Source organism: Microcaecilia unicolor, chromosome 7 (assembly GCF_901765095.1).
Source record: "Microcaecilia unicolor chromosome 7, aMicUni1.1, whole genome shotgun sequence".
NCBI lineage: Eukaryota > Metazoa > Chordata > Amphibia > Gymnophiona > Siphonopidae > Microcaecilia > Microcaecilia unicolor.
This window is the reverse complement of record NC_044037.1, coordinates 86,888-111,140: the sequence shown is the minus strand read 5'-3', so window position 1 is coordinate 111,140 and position 24,253 is coordinate 86,888. Positions and strand designations below refer to the sequence as shown.

The following is a 24,253-nucleotide window of genomic DNA, read 5'->3' as shown; positions in this document are numbered from 1 at the left end:
AGGGGGAGTCAACGTATTATTGCTTAAAAGGAGGATGGTTTATTAGTATGCACTGATCGGGAAATAGCAGTCTTTTGTCAATATTACCAACAGTTGTATGGACGCCCGCAGGAGCTGCCTATGGACGGAGATTTATATTTAGAGAACTTGGACTTGCCAGAGTTGAATGAGAGGAAAGTTAGCAAACTTAACATGCCCATAACGGCAGAGGAGGTGGCTCTAGTAATTCAGCAGAGTGCATTATTTAAAGCTCCAGGTCCAGATGGCTTTAGAGATGAACTTTATAAGCTATTATCCCCTTCAGTTCTCTCAACCTTGCAATCTTATTTTACGCAGTTTGTGGTGGGGGGAACCCTTCCACAGTCACTCCAATTGGCTCAAATAGTGTTGTTGCTGAAGCCCAGGAGGGACCCAGGAAAACCTTCCTCGTATAGGCCTATCTCCCTTTTGAATATGGAAACCAAATTATTCACGAAAATCCTGGCCAATCGGTTGGCTAAAGTGCTCCCAAAGTTGATCTCGGAGCAGCAAGTAGGGTTTGTTGCTGGGTGCACAGTAACACATAACATGCGAAAACTCCTGATTTCCATGGACCATGTGGAGAAGGTAGCTGCACCATCCTTGTTAGTTAGCTTTGATGCAGAGAAGGCATTTGATCGGGTGTACTGGGAGTTTCTTTTTACGGTTCTGCAAAGATATGGGTTTTCAGGTTTCTTTTTGGAGGCGCTTCATGCGCTTTATAGTTCCCCTCGTGCAAGGATCCAGGTAAATGCTGTTCTTTCCTCGGTGTTCGAGATACATTGAGGCACTAGGCAGGGTTGCCCTTTGTCGCCCATGCTTTTTGTATTATCTGTGGACCCCTTGATCAGGGATGTTATGGGGAACCCTAACATCAAGGGTGTAAGAATAGGTTCCCATGTATTTAAGATATCGGCGTTCGTGGATGATTTATTGGTGCATATTATGGATCCTCATGTTTCTTTAGAAACGTTAATGGAGTATTTTGTAGAGTGCAGCGACTTTTCGGGTTTCAGTCTGAATGTAGATAAATCCACAGCGATGCCCACTGGGTCAGCAGTTCGAGATAATTGGGTGGGCCCTTTTCTGTTACAATGGGAATCCACTTAATTTCGGTACCTAGATATTCAGTTGCCTCGCAGCACGGGGATGCTTTATAACATAAATATAACAGTTTTGTTGGATCACTGCAAGACCGTGCTATCTAAATGGCAGCAATTCCCTCTTTCGACTCATGGTAGAATTCAGTTGTTCACTATGGTGTTATTCCCAAAATGCCTATATATACTCTAAATACTACCAATTAAGTTATTAAAACATGGTCTTAGGGCCCTGCAGAGGATGCTGTCTTATTTCTGCTGGGGAGGCCAGAAACCGAGGATGCCTTTTAAGCAGTTAATTGGTTCTTGGAAATATGGTTGGTTTGGGTCTCCCCGATTTATCCTTGTATAATTATGCATGTTTGCTTCGTCATTTGGGGGATTGGATTTTGGAAGAACAGGGCTATACTCCAAGAGAATATGAGGCGGCGTTTCACTCTCCTTGGCATGTTAATTTTCTGTTGCATTGTTCACAAGATTCCCTCCCAAGGTAGTTGCGGAAGAGTATGGTACTCCGATCGCTGTGCCTGACTTGGCGGTTTATGATACTGCAATTAGGAGGCCGGGCTAACATTTCGGACCAACTTTCGATTGGAGGAAATGTGCAGTTTTCTCCAGGGAGGGAGAATGCTAGCTTCACTCGTTGGGCGACTAGGGGAGTTTCCATGTTACAGCATGTTTTAGACTCTGAGGGTAGGCTGATTTCTTGGGAGGTTTTATTAGCGAAAGGGATAGCAGAGCTGCAGGACTTGTTGGCTTATCTTCAATTACGTCATTATGTATTTTCATTGGACCAGGGGGCTCTTGTACCGTCCTTGGGTGTGGGATTGCAGGCCTTCTTTGATAAATTTCGGGGGGGGGGGGGGGGGGGGTCTTTCGGTTTCTGGATTGCCTAAAGCATTGCAGCTGAATTCCCAATCTAGGACATATGATCTTAGAGCAAGGTAGGATCAGGATTTAGGGAGGTTAGGTATTATTATAGAGCCTCAAAAGCTTATCAAGCAGATTACGGAGATCTTGGTGAGCGTTGAGTTGAGGGAGTGTCAATTTCGAACTCTACATAGGGCATACTTTACCCAAGATCGAATGTTTAAGATAGGGGCAGTAGAGACCCTGGTGTGTCAGAAATGTAAGCAAGGGTCTTTTTTCATTCCTTTTGGGAATGCCGGAGGGTGAAGGTTTTCTGGAGAGCTGTTTTAAATTATCTGGGGAAATTGTTGGGTTGTGACATACCGCTTTCTCCGGCAGCTGTATTGTTGGATAATTATGAAATCTTTTGCATTCGCAATTGTCACATATTTTGTTTCTTAGGAAGGCTGAGGTTCTGGGCAAGAAAGTGATCTTGGGGGTTTGGGTTAGGGAGGAAGCGCCATCCTTTTGGACAAGGAGAAATCGATTACATGCCCTGATGCTTCTAGAGCACGAGTACGCTAGACAAACCCCTAAGAGATTTTTTTAAAAATCATGCAGTATGGGATGTGTACGTTGAGTCCCTTACGCAGCGTTCCAGGAGTCTGCTTCTGAACTCTCTCTAGTCTGATGGTTGAGAGGGCAGGGTTGAGATGTTCGATTATAGTCAGAATGGTAAGGTGTTTGAGTGGGGAGATTGTAGTTGCAAGGATCCTGCCCTGGTTGGGTCCCTTCTTATTTTTATTTATTTATTTATTTTCTCATTTCTGGGAAGTTGAAGTAGGGTTTGGGAGGTTTGTAATTGTTTGTGTTAAAAACCTTTGATGACAGCTATCAGATGGTAATATCCGCAATAGTTTGCCAAATGGACTGTATGTATTCAAACGCTACGCTATTTGCTGTATGGTGTATATTGCATATGTAACAGAGAGAGGGAACCAGGGGCGTATCTGTAATGGGGCCACGGAGGCCAGGGCCCCTGTAGATTTGGCCCTGGACCCCCCATACCGACGGCCCTCGCAACCCCCCCCTCCCGCCGCCAACCTGCCGTCGCCTACCTTTGCTGGCGGGGAACCCCAACCCCCGCCAGCCAAAGCCGTGTTCCTTCGTTGTTTGATTCTGCTTTCTGAGTCTGACTCTGACGTCCTGCACATTGTGTACGTGCAGGACGTCAGAGTCAGACTCAGAAAGAAGAAACAATGAAGGAAGATGGCTTCGGCTGGCGGAGGTTGGGGTCCCATGCCAGCAAAGGTAGGCGACAGCGGGCGGAGGGTCGGCGGCGGCCTCCCCTCCCCTCCCCCACAACCTTCAAACTTCCTGGCGGCGCCAGATGCTTAAGACAAGATTCAATCTACACAGACATCACATGAAAATAGCCGGTGCCAGTCAGGCCCCCACCCCTGTGGGCCAACACTTCACAAGACCAGAACACTGCACCAGTGATTTCACAGTAAGAATACTGAAAGGTAATTTTAAAACAATACAGGAACGTAAGACTTTTGAAATAAGAATGATTGAATATTTTGACACCCAACAAACAGGACTTAATAAGGATCTGGGTTTTCTAACTCATTATAAAACATAAAGCTGTATTTCTCTGTTTATTACCCTCCTCTCACCTACCCACACCCATTCTGTTAGAATATCAATGAAATGCTTTGATGTCCCCATGCATACCCCCACCCTCCCACTCTGTCAGACAGTCAAAGTAATGCTTTGATGTTTCTCTCATATATACTATCTGCTACCTCATTTGCTTATTTCCGATCTGAGGAAGAAGGGCAACCTTCGAAAGCTAATCAAGAAATGTATTAAGTTATGTCCAATAAAAAGGTATCATCTTATTTTCTTTTCCATGTTTTATTTTGATTTCTATTGATAACCTTTAAGAGTGGACTAACACGGCTACCACACCCGATTACTTAAACAAATTCTCTATACTACACGAATCACAATCAGGATTTCACTCCAACCACAGCACCGAAACAGTACTAGTAACTCTCCTAACCAAATTCAAACAAGAAATTGCAAAAGGCAAAAGCATACTTCTCCTACAATTCGACATGTCTAGTGCGTTCGACATGGTAAACAATAAAATACTACTATACATCCTAGAGTACTTCGGGATTGGTGGAAATGTACTTAGCTGGATTAAGAGTTTCTTAACCACTAGAACATATCAAGTGAAATCACACTCGAACATATCATCACCATGGAAATCAGACTGTGGAGTACCCCAAGGATCACCACTATTGCCGATCCTTTTCAACCTAATGATGACCCCACTAGCCAAATCCCTAGCCAACCAAGGCCTCAACCCATACATCTACGCAGACGATGTCACAATATACATCCCTTACAAACATGATCTAACAGAAATCACTAATGAAATCAAACAGCCTGAAAATCATGAATTCATGGGCGGATGCATTCCAACTAAAACTTAACGCAGATAAAACACACTCATCCTCTCATCCCAATACAACATGAACAAACCGAACTATATAAACATCCCAGACTACACCTTTCTTGTATCAGACAGCCTGAAAATTCTCAGAGTTATAATCGACCGAAACCTCACGCTAGAAAGCCAAGCGAAATCTACAACAAAGAAAATGTTCCACTCAATGTGGAAACTCAAAAGAAAAAAACCTTTCTTCCCGAGGGAAATATTCCGCAACTTGGTACAATCTATGGTACTAAGCCACCTAGACTACTGTAATGGAATCTACGCAGGATGCAAAGAACTAATCATAAAGAAACTCCAAACAGCTCAAAACACCGCAGCCAGGCTTATATTCGGAAAAATTAGATTCGAAAGCGCCAAACCCCTACGAGAAAAACTGCACTGGCTCCCAATCAAAGAACGTATTGCTTTCAAAATCTGCACCTTAGTTCATAAAATTATCTATGGCAATTGACCTCATTGACTTACCAACCAGAAACACAACGAGATCAACACACACATACCTAAATCTCCACTACCCAAGTTGCAAAGGACTCAAATACAAGTCAACCTATGCATCCAGCTTCTCCTGTATAAGCAACTATGGAACGCACTACCAAACGCTGTGAAAACAACGCAAGACCTATCAAACTTCCGGAAGTCACTGAAAACTTACTTGTTCAAAAAGGCATATCTGAATGATCTAACAAATGCCTAAACCCTGCAACACAACAAATCTAACACTCGAATTGGACATAACATATCTCTTCTCCTTTCCTATTCCATAATGTGTCTGTCACACATGATCTCTTCCATGATATCACTATGTACTTGTCATACCGGAACTGGCAATCGCCAGCACAGTGCTATGTAAGCCACATTGAGCCTGCAAATAGATGGGAAAATGTGGAATACAAATGCAATAAATAAATAAATATAAAAAATGTCTTAGTTTATATAGTACTAGTAAAAAAAGGCTCGTTTCTCACACAAATGAAACTGGCGCTAGCAAGGTTATCATGTAATGGCGATTGTTTTTAAGGGAACCGTTAGGAGAAATGTTCTGTCATAAGTAATAATTGGGAACAGGGCCGTGCCTAGGGTCTCCGGCGCCCCCCTGCAGATGGCCCAGATCCTTTTCCTTTTTTTTTTGTTTAAATTTACTTCTGTCCGGTGGCAGCGTAGCATTAGTGAGAAGGAGGTGGCGCTCCGCCGCCCCGACGTGTCAGTCTTCCCTTCTCTGTGTCCCGCCTTCTTCTGACGTCATTTCTGATGTCAGAAGAAGGCGGAAAATGAACTAAGGGAAGACTAACACATTGGGGCGGGGGAGCGCCGCCTCCTTCTCAATAACGCTACGCTGCCGCCAGACAGAGGTAAATTTAAACAAAAAAAAAAGGAAAAGGATCTGGGGAGAAGAGGGTGAGGTAAGCATGGTGCGGCGGGGCGCCCCCCAGAGGATGGCGCCCTCCTGCCATGCTTACCTCGCTTACCGTGTTGGCACGGCCCTGATTGGGAAGGGTGTATAATGAGTAATATGCTCCAAGAGTATGAGATACAGATTGTTTTATCTATGTTTTTTTTTTTTTTTTTAATCTTTTTTTTTGTGATTTTTATTTATAGTATTTTTTAAAAGATAAGGAGTACACAGACTCCATCCATGTCCATCATTTCTCCTCTTTTCCCTCCCCTCCATCCATGTGCATCTCCTTCCTGACTTGCCTCCCCTCCAGCCATCCATGTCCAGCAACTCTCCATCCACCCATATCCAGCAAATTTCCTCTCTCCCCTGCCCCCTCCATTCATCCATCCACGTTCAGCAATTCTCCTCTCTCCCCTCCTCTCCATCTACATCCAGCAACTCTCCATTCTCCCCTGCCCTCTCCTCCATCCACCCATATCCAGCAAATTTCCTCTCTCCCCTGCCCCCTCCATTCATCCATCCACGTTCAGCAATTCTCCTCTCTCCCCTCCTCTCCATATACGTCTAGCAACTCTCCATTCTCCCCTGCCCTCCCCTCCATCCATCCATATCCAGCAATTCTCCTCTCTCCCCTGCCCTCCCCTCCATCCATCCATGTCCAGCAAATTTGCTGTCTCCCCTTCCCCCTCCATCCATCCATGTCCAGCAAATTTGCTCTCTCTCCCCTGCCCTCCTGTCCAGCGATCTCTTCTCTCCCCCTGCCCTCCCATCCATGTCCAGCGATTCTCCCTGCCCTCCCTCAGCTCCCTGACAGCCCTCCTCTCCGTTCCCCCCCCCCCCCCCCGCGCGTTTAACCCTTTTACTTTCAGGCGTAGCGACGGCAATGAAGAGGACAACACAGCAGGCATCCAGATGTAGAATGCTGGAGGTGCAAATTATTATATAGGATATTGTATGATTTATTTAGTGTTTCCTTCTTAGATGTTAATGAAATGTATTTAAAACTCTTTAAATCATATCATCTCCGAGGAGTTCCATCACCTTTATCATTTTAGTCACTCTTCTTTGAACCTTTTCTAATTCCGTTATATCTTTTTTGAGATACAGCGACCAGAACTGAATGCAATACTCAAGGTGTGGACGCAGCATGGAGCGATACAAAGGCATTATAGAGTGTTATCTTTTCTTGAATACATTTTTTCCCCACAACAGATGGAACAGGGCTTCCCAAACCTGTCCTGAGGACCCACAGCCAGTTAGGTTTTCAGAATATCAACAGTGACTATGCATGAGATCAATTGTATATACTGAATCTGTAGTACATACAAAATAATAATAATAAAACTTTATTTATAACCCGCTATATCTTTAAAAGTCTAAGCAGGGAGCAAATTATATACAAAATATTTTTAAAAAACCAAAACAATAAAAATTATTTTTTTATACAGCAAACTATACAAAAAAATTACAATTCAAACATACAGCAGATTAAAATTTATATGGTATTAAAATAATTTATACATCAGAGGAACCAAAAGCCTGAAGAAATAAATGAGTTTTCAATGCTTTTTTAACTGGTCCATATTTTGTATTGAATGAAGTTCAATGGGCAAAGCATTCCATGGTTTTGGACCTTTGATGTAGAAAATAGATGATCTCCATTGTTCTAAATAAACCTGATGATATGAAGGCATGTCAAGTAGCTGTTTCTGAGATGATCTCAGAGAGTGAGTAGGTTGATAACATCTTAGAGTGGTACTAAGAGTTGGTGAAATATTACTATTCAATATTTTGAAAACTAGCAATAAAATTTTTAATTCAATGCGAAAGTTTACAGGGAGCCAATGCAGTGATTTCAAAATTGGACTTGTATGTATTCATTGTGGATATTCTGGTTTGCATATAGTGAGTCTCCAGCACGTACAAAATGATCTTGTCCCTGTTGATTTTATATATGTTCTTCAGCTCTTCATCTTGCCTTGGTCTCTGAATGCTCATTATTTAATGTAAACAGAAAAAAGTGGGTGATGGAGCATGGTTTCCAGAGATGAAATACACAATCTTGAGATAAAAAAATCATTATTCGGGAAAATATTGGACACAACTCTGTGTTTCGGCTCTGAGGCCTGCTTCAGGAGTCTCTATTTTTTAAGTTAATAAAGTTCAGAAATTCGGATGTGCAGTACTTTCTGGTAAATCGGGTGAAATGGTTTTGAAAAAGATCTTTTATAGTAACACTGATTACTATCAAAGGTCTTTGTCAAGACCATTTCACTTGATTTACCAGAAAGTACTGCACATCCAGATTTCTGAAGTTTATTAATTTTAAAAGTTTGAAAATTACAAAAAAAAATGTGAAGAAAAAAAAAGATAATGTTAGTTTATCAATTTTTGCATTATTTTGCTTCTCAGCTCCCAGAGAAAATGGAAATAATTTGGAATAAAAATATGCGAAAAACTGCAGGATACTGTGTAACAGGACAGCAAAAAGAACGAGGAATGTTGCGTTATGCTAAGATTGAACTGTCAGAGAAAGTGTGCGATTCTGCAGGTAAGAGCGACCTAATATTTTTGCACAGCATAGAAAGGTATTAAACTTGCTATATTACATGCTTGTTATAATCAATATGAAGCATTTGAAATAGAAGCCACATTGAGCCTGCAAATAGGTGGGAAAATGTGGGATACAAATGCAAAAGTAACAAAAAACAATGGGAACAAAAGCTCCACTCGCTTTGATAATCTTCCAACATTATGGTTATTATTTGTTGTTGGAGGATACAAATGCAACAAATAATAATAATTTAGGGTTTTGCGTTTGAAGGGGGGGGGGACGTTTAACATCAACATAAACTCAGTACAAAGAGATGACATTACCTCCATGAAGTCCATCCAATCCCACCCTACTAACAGTAGAAAACCAAATCCCTGAGAAAACCATACATAAATCTTACATTCCTCCTTAGCCACTATGAACTGTAAAAGCTGTTTAGGGTCAAAGAAATTTGTTACACTAGTGATTCCCAAACTTTTTCAGTTCACGGCACCCTTCGTGTCCAAGCAATTTTTCATGGCATCCCCCTGGCCACACCGAACTTCGCCCCCCACCACCCCGGTCTCCATATAACCAGCCCCTACAAATGACACACGATATATAACAAATTACTACTCTATCTGTGAAAATGTATTCCATTATTATACTTCATTTGTGTACATCTGTATGCTACAGAAGCTGGCATGTTTGAAAATACAAGTGAGAGTAAATAAAAGTGCTACCAGCAATAAAGAACGACAACGTGGATGCAGCAGCTCATAGGTTGGTTTGCTAGGTTTGCTTGCTTTGTTTTGAATGGGAAGGGGAAACAGAGACTGACCTATTGGCTTCAACTTTTTTACTTCATCCTGTCTCCTGTTTTCATCCAACCTCCTAGGCAGCAAAAGCGAGTCCCAAAGGCCGTCTGGTCTGTGTCCCCAGTGGCCACGACAAAAAAAAAACCCAAAAAGCAAGTGTGGGGCCGCAGAAGCCTTCAGGCATGCGCTGTCAGATCTGCTGGTCCTCTGCCCCATCAGCTGTGCTGGTCTTTTGCCCCCACTGATGTCAACTTGCAGACGACTGGCAAAACTGACAGCACATGCTTGAAGGCTGCTGCAGCCCTGTGCTTGCTTTTTTTCTTGTTTTGCTGCTGCTGCTGTCTGCAGTAGCAGTTTGGGTGGTGAACCTTATCATGAAAGAATTCAGCCAGAGTGGGGGGGGGGGGGAGTGAAGGGGGGGTTGGAGGTGAAGGCACTTTGAGGAGAGAGTTCAGTGTGGCAAAGAGAAGACGAGGGTCAACTGGATGTAATAGTCCTGTTTGGCAAGTAAAAGAGCAGACTGGAAGGAGGTCAGCAAGAATTTGAAATGTATGAAATCAGCATGGGCACGGGATTTCAGCCAAAGGCATTCGGCAGAGCGGGCACAGGAACATAGGTAGCGGATTCTAGAGGTCAGCCAAGGTTGGGGTTTGGTACGTTTTACAGAACGGGGAATGAGAGGAGTGAGAGTATCCAGAGCAGAGGAGAGAATAGTATTATAGGAAGAGAGAGCCTCATTGACAGACTTGGATAACATAGTGGTAGAGAAGAGATTTGAAACATTGGAGGACAGAGTAGAAGGGTGAATAGCCTGAAGATTCCTAAATGTATTGATTTAGATTGGACAGGACTGGGGAGGAGGGTGTTTAAGCGTGAAAGTTATCAGATGATGGTCAGAGAGGGGAAGAGTTGAGGCACAGAAACTGGAGAGTGAGCAGCTTGAGGAGAGGATAAGATCAAGACAGTGGCCGTTCTGGTGAGTGGGGGCAGTGGAGCACAGTTGAAGACCTGTCGCTTCTTCCTCTTTAACATCAGCAAAATTTGCCCTTTCCTCTCTGAACACACCACCCGAACTCTTGTCCACGCTCTCATTACCTCTCGCCTGGACTACTGCAACTTACTCCTCACCGGCCTCCCACTTAGCCATCTATCCCCCCTTCAATCTGTTCAGAACTCTGCCGCACGTCTCATATTCCGCCAGAACCGATATACTCATATCACCCCTCTCCTCAAGTTACTTCACTGGCTTCCGATCAGATACCGCATTCAATTCAAGCTTCTCCTTCCTACCTACAAATGCACTCAGTCTGCTGCCCCTCACTATCTTTCTACCCTCATCTCCCCTTACGTTCCCGCCCGTAACCTCCGTTTACAGGATAAATCCCTCCTCTCAGTACCCTTCTCCACCACTGCCAACTCCAGGCTCTGCTCATTCTGCCTTGCCTCACCCTATGCTTGGAACAACCTTCCTGAGCCCTTACGCCAAGCCTCCTCCCTGCCCGTCTTCGTCTTTGCTTAAAGCCCACCTCTTCAATGCTGCGTTCAGCACCTAACCCTTACCGTTCAGTGAATCCAGACTGCCCCAATTTCACTGCCCCTATCGGACCGACCGTTCACTTGTCTATTATATTGTAAGCTCTTTGAGCAGGGACTGTCTCTCTTTGTTAAATTGTACAGCGCTGTGTAACCCTAGTAGCGCTCTAGAAATGTTAAGTAGTAGTAGTAAGATTGAAAGAGGATGTTAAAGCAAGAAACTGTGAAGCATAAGAGTCAGAGGGATCATTAGCATGAATGTTAAAATCCCCAAGAATGAGGGAAGGAGATGAAGGTTCAAGAAAGAAGGAAAGCCAGGCATCAAAGTCAGTGAGAAAGGAAGAAAGGGACTTATCAGGGGGTCGATAAATGACTGCTACTCGGAGAGGCAGAGGAGCAAATAGACGGATGGAGTGGACATTGAAGGAAGAAAAACAGTGAGACTGAGGTAGAAGAAGAGGTTGAAATCTACAAGAGGGTGAAAGTAGTAGCCCGACACCACCTCTGCGGCCAACCGGACGAGGAGTATGGGAGAAAAGATAACCTCCATGGCATAGGGCCGCAACTGAAGCAGAGTCTTCAGGGTAAAGCCAAGTTTCAGTTAGGGCAAGCAGATGGAGAGTACGAGAGATAAAGAGGTCATGGATGTAGGAAAGTTTGTTACAGACAGAGCGGGCATTCCACAGAGCGCAAGAGAAAGGCAGGGAAGGAGGGGGGAGGAGAGGAACAGAAATTAGATTGGAGATATCATGGTGTGACCTGCACAAATAGGATGAGAGCTGATGTGGAGGACCAGGATTGGGATTAATGTCTCCAGCGGAGAGAAGGAGTAGGAGAGGTACGACGACAGTGACGAAGGCGAGATGTACTCAGATAGAAAGGAGATGGATGAATAGAAGGAAGGAAATGTTTAAGGTTGAGAGCTGAGAAACAGGAAGAGGAAAAAAGAGATGGTGAGATGATGAATACAGATGGACAAATGTGTTCCTGCAGTGTACAGTGGTTTAAGATGGAGAAACAAATTAGGAAGGGACAGTGGCAAGAAGAAAAAGTGTACTGGAGCCATAAGTAGTAACTGGGAGAAAAGTAGATGTAAAGAGAAAAATGGCCGAGCACCTAGAGCGGAGGCCCTGAGTGGATCGGAGTGGACCTGGGAGTCATCCCGGAGAAGGCTGTAAAGGATATGCAGATGAGCTGCAAGTCCTCCACAGCACCTGAAAGGCAGCCGGTGGTAGAGCTGGGCACCTCTCAGCTGAGGAAAGGCTTACCAGGGGTTAGGCCGAAGCCAGCATTCCTCCCCCTGAGGGTCGCCTGATCCTAGCCAAAAAGCACCTGGAAACCCTTTCACTTGGAGCGAGGGCCCTGGGAAGATTGGGGTGGACCTGGCAGTCACCCCGGATACAGCTGTGAGGAAATGCAGAAGGGCTGCAAGTCCTCCACAGCACCTGGTGGGAGCGCTGGGCACCTAGATCCTGGGTTGGCAAGGTCTCAATTACCCCAAACCTCCATGGTGGTGGATGCCACTCTCAAGAGAGCCAAGAGTACTAGAGTCTATGCCTTGGCTCTCCCAGGCAGAGAAGCTAGAACCTTGGACTCTTTTGGAAGGAAAATGTATCAGGCCGCTATGCTCATTGCCCGTATTTAATCCTACCAGCTCTTCACAAGCTTCTACTTGCGAAACTCAGTGAGGCAGCTGTATAGTTTGGTTGACGCAGTCCCTCCGAAGCATGCCAAGCCTTTTCACCAGCTGGTCAAGCAGCAGAAGGCATGTCACAACTTCTTGGCCAGGGGCACTTACGACACTTTTGACGTGGCATCCAGAATCCCTGCCCAAGGTATAGCGTTTTGCAGACTCTCATGGCTGCGTGTTTCTGACCTGGACCATTCAGTCCAGCAGAGAATGGCGGATGCTCCTTGCCGGCTGGATAATCTTTTTGGAGAGAAGGTCAAAGAACTGGTTGACTAGATCAAGAAGGATACTGATGCTATGTCTTATCTCTCCCGCCGGATGTCTTCTGCAAACACCTCCTCATCTAGGAGGTATTTTGGTGGGTCACAGAGTGCTTCCTATTCTAGGCATAGGTACACTTCTGCGGCTCGCCAGCCACCTCAGGCTCAACCCCAGCATGCTCGTTCTCATCAACAGCGTGCGCCCAAGGACCCTGCTGCTCCCCAGCAAAAGCAAAGGACGAGGTTTTGACTGGCTCCAGCAGAGCATAGCTGCCATTAAAGTGTCCATGCCGGACGATTTGCCGGTTGGGGGGAGGTTAACATTTTTTCACCAAAGGTGGCCTCTCATAACCGCTGACCGGTGGGTTCTTCAAATAGTCCGGTTAGGATACACCCTCAGTCTGATATCAAAACCTCCAGATTGTCCGAGAGCTCTTTCATTATCCTCTCAGTACTTGCAGAGGAACTCTCCACCCTTCTAAAGGCCCATGCGGTTGAACCTGTTCCACCAGGGGAAGAAGGGCAGGGATTCTATTCCAGGTACTTCCTTGTGCAGAAAAAGACAGGGGTTATGTGTCCTATCCTAGACCTAAGGGCCCTGAACAAATTCCTAGTTTGAGAAAAGTTCAGGATTGTTTCCCTGGGCACCCTTCTTCCTATGATTCAGAAAAATGATTGGCTATGCTTTCTGGACTTAAAGGATGCATATACACGCATCCCGATACTTCCAGCTCACAGGAAATATCTTCGATTTCGGCTGGGAACACATCATTTTCAGTACCGCATATTGCCTTTTGGCCTCACGTCAGCTCCCAGGGTATTCATCAAATGTCAAGCGGTAGTTGCAACATCGCTATGCAGACTGGGAGTGCATGTGTTCCTTTATATCGATGATTGGGTGGTGAAGAGCACCTCGGAGGGAGGTGCTTGAGAGTCCATGCGGAAGACTATTCAGGTGCTGGAGCTGCTAGGGTTCATAAACTACCCCAAGTCCCATCTGCATCCTGTCCAACAATTGGAATTCAAAGGCTCGATACACAGACTGTCTGAGCCTATCTTCCAGAGACATGTGCAGACAACCTTCAGATATTGCAGTAGGTCACAGCTCGGCAGATGTTGAGGTTGTTGGGCCACATGGCTTCCACAGTACATGTTACACCCATGGCACGTCTTCACATGAGATCTGCTCAATGGACCCTGGCTTCTCAGTGGCATCAAGCCACGGGAAGTCTGGAAGATGTCATCCAAGTGTCTCCCGAGCTTGTAAGCTCACTGCAGTGGTGGACAATTCGATCCAATCTGATTTTGGGACTTCCAAATCAAATTCCTCAACCGCAAAAGTGCTGATGACGGATGCATCACTCCTGGGGTGGGGGGCTCATGTAGATGGACTTCACACTCAAGGAGCCTGGTCCCTCCAGAAAACGAATCTTCAGATCAATCTTCTGGAGCGCCGAGCAATCTGGAGCACTCTAAAGGTGCCACGTTTGTGACTGCTTTCCATGTGGGTGCTCTCCTTGCCCTCTGGTGGCCAGAACTGGTGGCTGCTATGGACTGTTTTCTGCTGTCTTCCATGTTCCAGACTTCAGTGAGTCCGGTCCGGATTTTCCAGGTTGCTAGCCTTGCTCTGCTGGGTTGTTCTGGAACAGCACCCTTACTTGGCTGGTGATTTACTGCAGCTGTGGGTCAGCTGCTGAGGGGCTTATTAGCTTCTGTGAGCCTTGCTTGCCTGGCCTTGGTATCAAAGGTCATCCATGAGTTCCTGGTGGTTTGTTGGAGTTCCTCTGAAAGTTTCCTTTGTGTTGGACCCTGCCTGTTCCTGGACTTTGACTTTGCTTGCTTCCTGTGCCTGTGACCCTTGGCCTGGACCTGGACCTGGACTTTGCTTTCCGCCTGCCTATAGACTCTGGTTAGTTTATGGATTACCCGTGTTTGCTGCCAGCCCCTTTGACCTTGATGTGCTACTGGATAATGTTTACTGTCTACTATGAAAGCCTCTTCTAGTTATATTCTGTGGTTCCTGCCTGTTGTGTTCAGCACTGCTTTCTGCTTGGGTGATTTGCCTGCCGCTCCTCGACAGTGGTCCAAGGGTTCACAAACCTAGTTCCTGCTTTGAGAACGTGACAAAAGGCTTTCAGAGATCGGCTGTCCAACCAAATTATCTTGGTTCAAACAGACAATCAGGTTGTGATGTATTACACCAACAAGCAGGGGGGCACCGGATCTCGCCCTCTGTGCCAGGAGGCCATCCAGATGTGGCTCTGGGCACATCACGGCATGTTTCTCCAAGCCACTTATCTGGCAGGCATAAACAATGGCCTGGCCAACAGACTGAGCAGGATAATGCAACCTCGCAAGTGGTTTCTAAAGATGGGCGTAGTCCGCAAGATCTTCTGAGCTTGGGGCACCCCCTTGGTGGATGTTTTTGCCACTCGATTCAATCACAAGGTCCCTACTACTACTACTACTCATCATTTGTATAGCGCTACTAGACATGCACAGCGCTATACACCTGAACACGAAGAGACAGTCCCTGCTCGACAGAGCTTACAATCTAATTAGGACAGACAAACAGGACAAACAAGAGATAAGGGAATATTAAAATGAGGATGATAAAATAAGGGTTCTCAACAAGTGAAAAAGGGTTAGGAGTTAAAAGCAGCATCAAAAAGGTGGGCTTTTAGCTTAGATTTGAAGACGGCCAGAGATGGAGCTTAACGTACCAGCTCAGGAAGTCTATTCCAGGCATATGGTGCAGCAAGATAAAAGAAACAGAGTCTGGAATTAGCAGTGGAGGAGAAGGGTGCAGATAAGAGAGATTTACCCAGTGAATGGCGTTCCCGGGGAGGAATGTAGGGAGAGATGAGAGTGGAGGTACTGAGGAGCTGCAGAATGAATGCACTTATAGGTCAATAAGAGGAGTTTGAACTGTATGCGGAAACGGATAGGAAGCCAGTGAAGTGACTTGAGGAGAGGGCTAATATGAGCATAATGACACTGGCGGAATATTAGTCGCGCAGCAGAATTTTGAACAGATTGAAGAGGAGAGAGATGGCTAAGTGTCAGACCTGTGAGAAGCAAGTTGCAATAGTCTAAGCGAGAGGTGATAAGAGTGTGGATGAGGGTTCTGGTAGTGTGCTCAGAAAGGAAAGGGCGAATTTTGCTGATATTAGAGAGAGAAACATTTAACACATCATATACAGAATCTGCTCCAATATGTCATACTTTTAAAAAGGCGCACTGAAAAATGGGCTGTGGTAGTGTAGGCACTTGTTTTGGGTTCTGTTCCGGGCTTCAGGCCCACGACAGACTAGCATCAGATGCCTTTCTCCTTCACCGGGGGACTAGCCTTCTGTATGCGTATTCTTTGATACCTCTAGTGGGAAAGACTTTGTTGAAACTCTAGCAAAACCCCAAAACCATCATTCTGATCGAACCCTTCTGGCCGTGACAGATTTGGTTCCCCCTTCTTCTGGAATTGTCCTCCAAAGAACTGTGGAGATTGGAGTGTTTTCTGACCCTCAGAATGAGGGGTCACTTCTACATCCTAAACTCCAATCTCTGGCTCTCACAGCCTGGATGTTGAGAGCCTAGAATTTGCTTCCTTGGGTCTTTCGGAAGGTGTCTCCCGGGTCTTGCTGGCTTCCAGGAAAGATTCCACTAAGAGGTGTTACTGTTTTAAATGGAGGAAGTTTGCCATCTGGTATGACAGCAAGGCCATAGATCACCTTTCTTGTCCTACACAGACCCTGCTTGAATGCCTTCTACACTTATCAGAGTCTAGTCTTAAGATCAACTCTGTAAGGGTTCACCTTAGTGCAATTAGTGCTTATCACTAGCGTGTAGAAGGTAAGCCTATCTCTGGACAACCTTGAGTTGTTTGCTTCATGAGAGGTTTGCTTTTGTCAAAGCCCCCTGTCAAACCTCCACTAGTGTCATGGGATCTCAACGTTGTTCTCACCCAGCTTATGAAAGCTCCTTTTGGGCCACTAAATTCCTGCCATCTGAAGTACTTGACCTGGAAGGTTATTTTCTTGGTGGCTGTTACTTCAGCTTGTAGGGTCAGTGAGCTTCAGGCCTTAGTAGTGGATGCACCTTATACTAAGTTTCATCACAACAGAGTAGTTCTCTGCACTCACTCTGTTCCTGCCGAAGTTGGTGTCGGAGTTCCATCTGAACCAGTCGATTGTCTTGCCAACACTTTTTCCCCGACCCCATGCCCACCCTGGCGAAAGCAGCTTGCACACCTTGGACTGCAGGAGAGTATTGGCCTTTTACATGGAGCGGACGAAGCCCTTCAGACAAGTCCGCCCACTTGTTTGTTTTGTTTTGATCCCAACAGGATTCGAATCACCATCTCCAATTGACTAGCAGATTGCATTGCCTTCACCTATGCCCAAGCTGGGCTGGCTTTTGAGGGTCATGTCACAGCTCATAATGTTAGAGCCGTGGCTGCGTTAGTGGCCCACTTAGTCTGCCTCCATTGAAGAGATTTGCAAGGCTGCAACGTAGTCTTCAGTCCACACATTCACATCTTGCTACTGCCTTGAGTAGGATACATGACGCGACAGTTGATTTGGGCAATCAGTGTTGCAGAATCTGGGGTATAGAATCCAATTCCACCCTCCTAGGCCCGTTTTGGTCTGTTCCAGGCTGCACTGTCAGCTAGTTTGTATATAGTTTCAGGTTAATCTGTTATGTACTTGCTGTTGCGAGGCCCAGTTGACCACTGTTTGAGCCTAGATGCTAGGGATTCCCCACTTGTGATTATAATTAAGCCTGCTTGTCCTCGGAGAAAGCGAAGATACTTACCTGTAGCAGGTATTCTCTGAGGACAGCAGGCTTATTATTCTCACAATCCCGCTCACCTCCCCTTGGAGTTGTTTCATTCTTACATTTTTCTTATGCTATTGAATTAAACCGAGGAGCGTGGTCGCGCAACAGGCGGGAAAGCACTCCGTGCATTTGCGGTGGGACGCAACAGCAGGCCGTGGCAAATTTTTTACTATCGTGCCAGTTCCCCGGTTGATACAGATCGTCGACCCACTTATGAGAATAATAAGCCTGCTGTGCTTGGAGAATACCTGCTACAGGTAAGTATCTTCGCTTGATATTATCCTGAGGACCTAAGAGCTGTTCTCACCGATGTCTGCTCTCTAACTTGACATCACATCACCCCTCCCCCCCCCAACAAAAAAAATATCATTTAATTAATTAACAAATGGTTTATCAATAAACCCACAATCTCTCTTCTGTCTCTTGTCTTCTGGGCAAGCTTTTAAGTACCAAATTTCCCAGGAAAGCAATGTTCAAAGGCAGCTTGTGCTCCTCAGTGTGCTCTCAGGAAAGCCCCTCTGTGAATGAAGAGGCAATACATTTCTGGTTCAAGTGCATTATACATTTCTTCACAATGAACAAATAATATTTGTCACACTTCAGAGAAAATCAGAGTTGCTATGTTTTATTACTTATTCCTTGTTTACATTCCATATACTAAATTGGGGGGGGGGGGGGGGGGTTGGAATTAACATAAGAGCAGCCATACTGGGTCAGACCAATGGTCCATCTAGCCCAGTATCCTGTTTTCCAAACAGTAGCCAAGTCACAAGTACCTGGTGTCGCGTGCTCGAGGACCTTGGAAACTGTCAGGCTTCTTCCCTGGGAGCACTGGGTTTGTAAGTCCGTGGGCCACTACCGTGGAGCGGCAGTGGCAGGCGAGATCACCTCCAAGGTAGAGATGAGACAAAACTGGATCGGAACCCCGGACTGGAGTTCTACACAGGAATACTTGGAACTGGAACGCACCGGAAGGGTGCGCACTGGAGTGGAGCCCGCTGGACTGGAACACACTGGAGGACCCCACTGGACTGGAACATACAGGAGTGAAACCCGCTGGACTGGAACACACTGGACCGGAACCCACGGGACCGGAACCCGCTGGACTGGAACACACTGGACCTAGGCTTCACCTATGCTTAACCACCTTTCCCCGAGGGTTGAGCCCTCAGGTTCTGGCAGCCGGTAGGACTTACAGGAAAACCCGGAACTGGAACTTGCAAGCAGGAACAGCAGGAATGAGGATCCAGGAGTGCCCCCAGGCACCTAGGCGAAGGCAGGGCAGACCGGCAGGGAATGTCCGGGTTCCGGCAGCAGGCAGGTTCAGAGCACTGGTCAAGTCAAGGAACAAAGGCTGAAGCTCCAGAAGCAAAAGAAACATACACGGAACACCAGCAGGCAAACACCAGAAGACTAGTCAACTATACATAAGCTAGTAGGAAAGCTATGCCCAAGCAAACCAGTCATACACAAGGAACATACACTAAGCAACTCAGGAGACTAGTAAAGCTATACACCAGCTACCAACAAAGCTGTGCCCAAGCTAACAAGTCATACACTGGAAACAAACACAGAGCACTAGCAAAGCTATACACAGGCTAACAAGCCAAGCGGTGCCTAAGCTGGCTAGACTAACACTAGGAACAAACACAGAGAACTAGCAAAGCTATACACAGGCTAACAAGCCACACGGTGCCTAAGCTGGCTAGTCTAACACTAGGAACAAACACAGAGAACTAGCAAAGCTATACACAGGCTAACAAGCCACACGGTGCCTAAGCTGGCTAGACAAACATAGAAACTCACACAGAGCAAACAATGTAGCAGTGAACAGAGCACTCTACATACCAGGGCCCTTAGACGAAATGCAAAGGCCGGGGCTGTAGTCTCTAAGTGATTAATAAAGCCCTTCAACACCAGAGGCACAGCTGCAGCAATCACCTTGCATCCAAACAGAGGGTTGACACACAGAGAAGGCAGCCCATAGGAAGGAACAGCGGGAGCCATCTTGGATACTGGCAAAGAGGAGGAGGCGGCAGCCATCTTGGAAGAGGCATAGCCCACACAGGTGAGGTTCAGTAGGGCAATCAGCACACAGAGCCAGAGAGAAACTAAGACAGAGACAGACACAGAGACAAGCAGAAGCCAGCACAGCCACTGACTCCCAGAAACAGGGTAAGTCTGAGGGTTGTCACGGCCACAGACGGGACACCTGGCAGAAACCCAAATCATGGCAACACTCCATACTACAAATGTCAGGGCAAGCAGTTGCTTCCCATGTCTGTCTCTATAGTAGTATGCACAACATACTGCAAGGGACATTGCAAATATGTAACATAACTGTAGTAATATTTAATCTATGTTCTCTCCCTTTCCATAAAATATAGGTACTAACCATCTCTTCTTTCCCAGAATGCAGTAACCCCAATTGAATTGAATTTGAACTGACACAAGCACACGGAATCTTCACTTGTTTAAAATGTCTTCAGCAATTTTGATTGGCTAACAAATGAATCTGTGTGGAAATTTTATTTTCTGCTTTTTTTTTTTTTTTTTTTGGTGGGGGAGTTTATATGGGACATGCAGGTCATGAACCATAAAATAACTTTACAGCAGTAACTGAGATTTATGAGCAAGGCTAGGCCTCTGTGAACGTGCTATGAACAGGTTAAAAGTCACTGAGAAGCTAAATAATAAGAATTACACAGAATGTGAATCTCATGTCAACTTGCCCTTCTGTTGGAGAAACAGGCAGATATGGAGTCATAACAGAGATATGTGTAGCAGGAGAATACTGTACATGAATATAGTAATGTAAGGGGAAATTTGCTGCTGACCATGAAAGCAGAGACACTTTGTTTGCTGGGAAGATGGTTTTTGCAAAGTAGGATAACCTTACTGACCTTACTTATGATAAGCAAATATGTTATGAAGAAGTTTGCTTCTGTAAAATAGAATTTACTACAATATGCTGGAATATGTAAGAAAATGCTGACGTTGTACTTCCAATACTAGTCTATGGGAGAAAAGAGTATAAAAGGAGAATCCTGGACAGAGGCAATCAGAGTGCTAATGTCAGAGGTCACGTTTGTGTCCCGGTTGCTGTCCACACTATCCAATATGCAAATATCCCCCCTCTGTCTGGCAATGTCTGGAAAGAGCAAGACAGAGATATTGTTATAGATATTATCCAACTGGTGTAAGTGAATCGAGCTACTACTGAAAAAGGTGTGAGCAAAATGCAAATAAATACATAATAAATAAAATATGAATGAGTTAATATGGTTCTCTTTTATTTTTTTGTGTTTTGGGTATTTTTAGGGGAAGGCAGTATATCAAATAAATAAACATATTAACAACTGATTAATTCTGGTGTGGTTTTCCTTCCAGATCGGCTCCGAGATACTCTGATTCATGAGATATGCCATGCAGCCACCTGGTTAATCAATGGTGTCAGAGATGGTCATGGACAATTCTGGAAATTCTATGCTAAAAAATCAACAGTAGTTCATCCTGAACTGCCAGTGGTCACTCGATGCCACAGCTATGAGATAAACTACAAATTTAGATATAAATGTTCTCACTGTGGGACTACGTAAGTAAAAATTACACACGTCTTCAGTGGTAAACAAGTTATTTTGGTGCATACCTTCTGTGAGTAACAGTAGGACATACATACAGTTTCAGGATACCCTTCATGAATATCCACATGGATTTCTTATGTGTATTTATCAAGTATATTCTGAAAACACAGGATTGGTAAATCTGTGTCCACTAGGACTGAAGTTTGCCTGCTCCTGTCAGAACCTGTGGCAGGCTTTGTGTATGGTTTTGATGTCACTTACATCTAGGTGAATGGTAATGTCTCTTCCTTTTGCCCATAAGTACTGTCAAATGCACACATCCCTTTCACACAAACAAGCTGTAGCATGTACCCTTCTTCTCACACTATAGTGGAAAGTCACACGTTCTGTACCACTAAAGTTAACAAGTTCCACATTCTCACTTTGTCTCTCTCACATGATGACATACATGCCTTTTATTTCTCCTTTCACCTGATGCCCTTCCCTTCTAATTAAATTTTCTCTCTTTAGGATTGGACGTCATTCTAAGTCACTAGACATACAGCAGTTTGTTTGTGCATTATGTCAGGGAAAACTAGTTCTCCTTCAATCCACCCATAAAGATGGAACACCAACTAAGACCCGGTTAACACCATTTGCAACGTCGATTAAAGAAAATTATGAATCTTCTAGGAAAGAAGTATCAGACCTAAGACATAGCAAACTCATGAGGAAACTGAGTACTGAATTTGCTGCCAGTATATACTCTCCTGATTCTTGATTTTTTTTTTTTTTCATTCCAGCTGTATTCTGGGAGTTGTAGTCCTGTAACTTTTAGTGAGTAACTAGGATAGCTCACCTCTCACCTTGGAGAACTGTGGTTTAAGTTGAAAAGGAATGAATGAAAAATGCCCATTCCTTTTTAACTTTTTTTCTCATTCATGGTGAATTTGACTCTGTGACACCAGAGACACGTACTCTGCTTTTGTGCTGTTTGCAATAAGGCTAACAATATGTAAAAAAATATCTTTCATACTGAACAACCAGAAGTGAGTATGTCTCGGATTTTTGGAAATCTACTGTGTGAATCAGTTTTTGGAAGCTTGCTAGTGTAGCACTGCTCTTCAAGGGTTCTTTTCCCCATATAGACAATAAAAATATCATGAATATGACTTTTTGGACTGAGGTTTTTTTGATTTGTAGTGACATGGTGATGTACTGTATTCTCCTAAAGTGTGCTATCTGGTTTATACAACTTATTAACTGTGGTCACTATAAATGCTAAACTTTCAGAGCAGCAAAGATACAAAAGTACAATTCTTTTTTATAATCATGTAAACTCAATATTTTGTTTTTAGAAATAGTTGCAATATGTTTCTGTATTTGCATGCCTGTATATTTGTTTTTGCAATATGTTATTAATAAAATATACTTTTGTGCAATATACTCGGGTTAAATGTGGTCGTCTTGCTCTTGCAATACATGGTAAAAATCAGAAATTCAAATTAAAAAGACGTTTATATTCCAGTTCTGCCTCAGACAGGTTCAAGACAGGATGCAATTACTTAAATAAAATACTTCAGTTATGATATAAATGCCTAACAGTTTTTCCTGTCTGACATAAAAAAAGTATATTTTTCATTAATCATAAACCATAATTATATATTCAGTTACCCCATTGTGATAAACATTTATAGTTTTTTAGGCAGTGTATTCCATTCCTGCAGGGCCACACCCTGATTTTTGTTTATTTTTTTTTACTTAGGCCTTCCCAGACTGTGAGTCACAACCCCAATAGGGGGTCACAGAAAACTTGTTTGAGGTCACAAGCTGTTGGTCCAGCACAGCCAACCACAACCTTCCCCCTCTTTCCTGCTACCAAGCACTGCTCTGCCCTGTGTCTTCCAGGTTCATCAGCAATGGCAGCTGCAGTAGTTAAAAAAAAAAAAAAAAAAAAAAAAAAAGCATCAGCAAGCTGCACAGGTTTATCTCCTTGCATACAACTCCCTCTGCTATAAGTTTTGTTTTGAAGGGGCAGGTAGGGCCCGCAGAATGAGCACAGTTGCATGCAGGGAAATGGATCCATGTGGCTTGCTGATATTTTTACCGCCACTGCCAACAAGCCAGAAAGACAGCAAAGAGGAGGGATGGGGGACAGAGAGAGACTGTCTCCCTGCTCATGCAGCTTCTTTTCTAACTAAAGACTGTCATTTAAAATGTAATGTGAAGAAGTGCAGAGTGATGCACTTAGTATGCAGAAATCCAAAGGAGACCCTCCAGATTGGAGGAAAGAGACTAAGCACAGCTCAGAAGAGACCCCTTGGGGTGATAGTGTCTGAGGATCTCAAAGTGGCAGCACAGTGTGACAAGGCAGTGGTCATAGCCAGAAGGAAGCTAGGTTGCGTAGAAAGAGATAAAACCAGCAGAAGAAAAGAGGTGTTGATGCCCTTCTACAAGTCTTGGTGAGGCCCCACTTGATTGTTTAGCTTTGGAGGCTGTATCTCACTAAGGACATAAGACTTGAAGTGATTCAAAGAAAAGTGACAAAAATGCTACGAGTTTGAACGAAAGACATATGAGAAGAAACTTGAGGACCTGAATATGTAAACTGTAAAAGAAAGGAAGGATACAGGTAATATAGTACAGAAGTTTAAATATTTGAAAGGTATTAATATGCAAAAAAAATCTTTTCCAGAGAAGGAGAAGCAGTAGAACTATAGGACATGAATTAAGGTTGTAGGAATGTCACAAAGCACTTTTTCACGGAGAGGGTGATGAATGCCCTTCCATGAGAGGTAGTGGAGATGAACATAGCAATGGAATTCAATAGAATTAAATCAAAACAAAGCTTAGCAGTGGTTAGGTTGTAACTCCAGTTATTGGAAAGTAAGCCCAGTGCCAGGCAGACTTCTATGGTCTGTACCCTGAAAATGGCAAGGACAGATCAAGTCCTTAGTGGAGTGCATGATCTGGTGCAGGAGGTAATGGTGCTGTGGCCGTCTGATAACAGTGATTATAACATGATCAGATTGATATAAGCTCTGGAGTAAGTACACACAGGAAATCCAATACGGTAGCTTTAACTTTCAAAATAGAACCTATGATAAAATAAGAATGATGACAACTG

At 44.4% G+C, this 24,253-nt stretch overlaps 1 protein-coding gene across 2 annotated transcripts in view; it reads left to right on the top strand.

Moving 5' to 3' along the window:
• GCNA (germ cell nuclear acidic peptidase) overlaps positions 1-22,570 on the top strand; it is a 194,587-nt gene extending 172,017 nt beyond the window's left edge. For both annotated transcript variants that reach the window (XM_030208832.1, XM_030208833.1), the window contains exons 10-12: positions 8,306-8,444; positions 20,954-21,158; positions 21,658-22,570. In XM_030208832.1, coding sequence (XP_030064692.1) covers positions 8,306-8,444; positions 20,954-21,158; positions 21,658-21,907 — 594 coding nt within the window. In that variant the 3' untranslated portion in view covers positions 21,908-22,570. The remainder of the gene's footprint in view (positions 1-8,305; positions 8,445-20,953; positions 21,159-21,657) is intronic.
• The last annotated feature ends 1,683 nt before the right edge of the window (positions 22,571-24,253 follow it).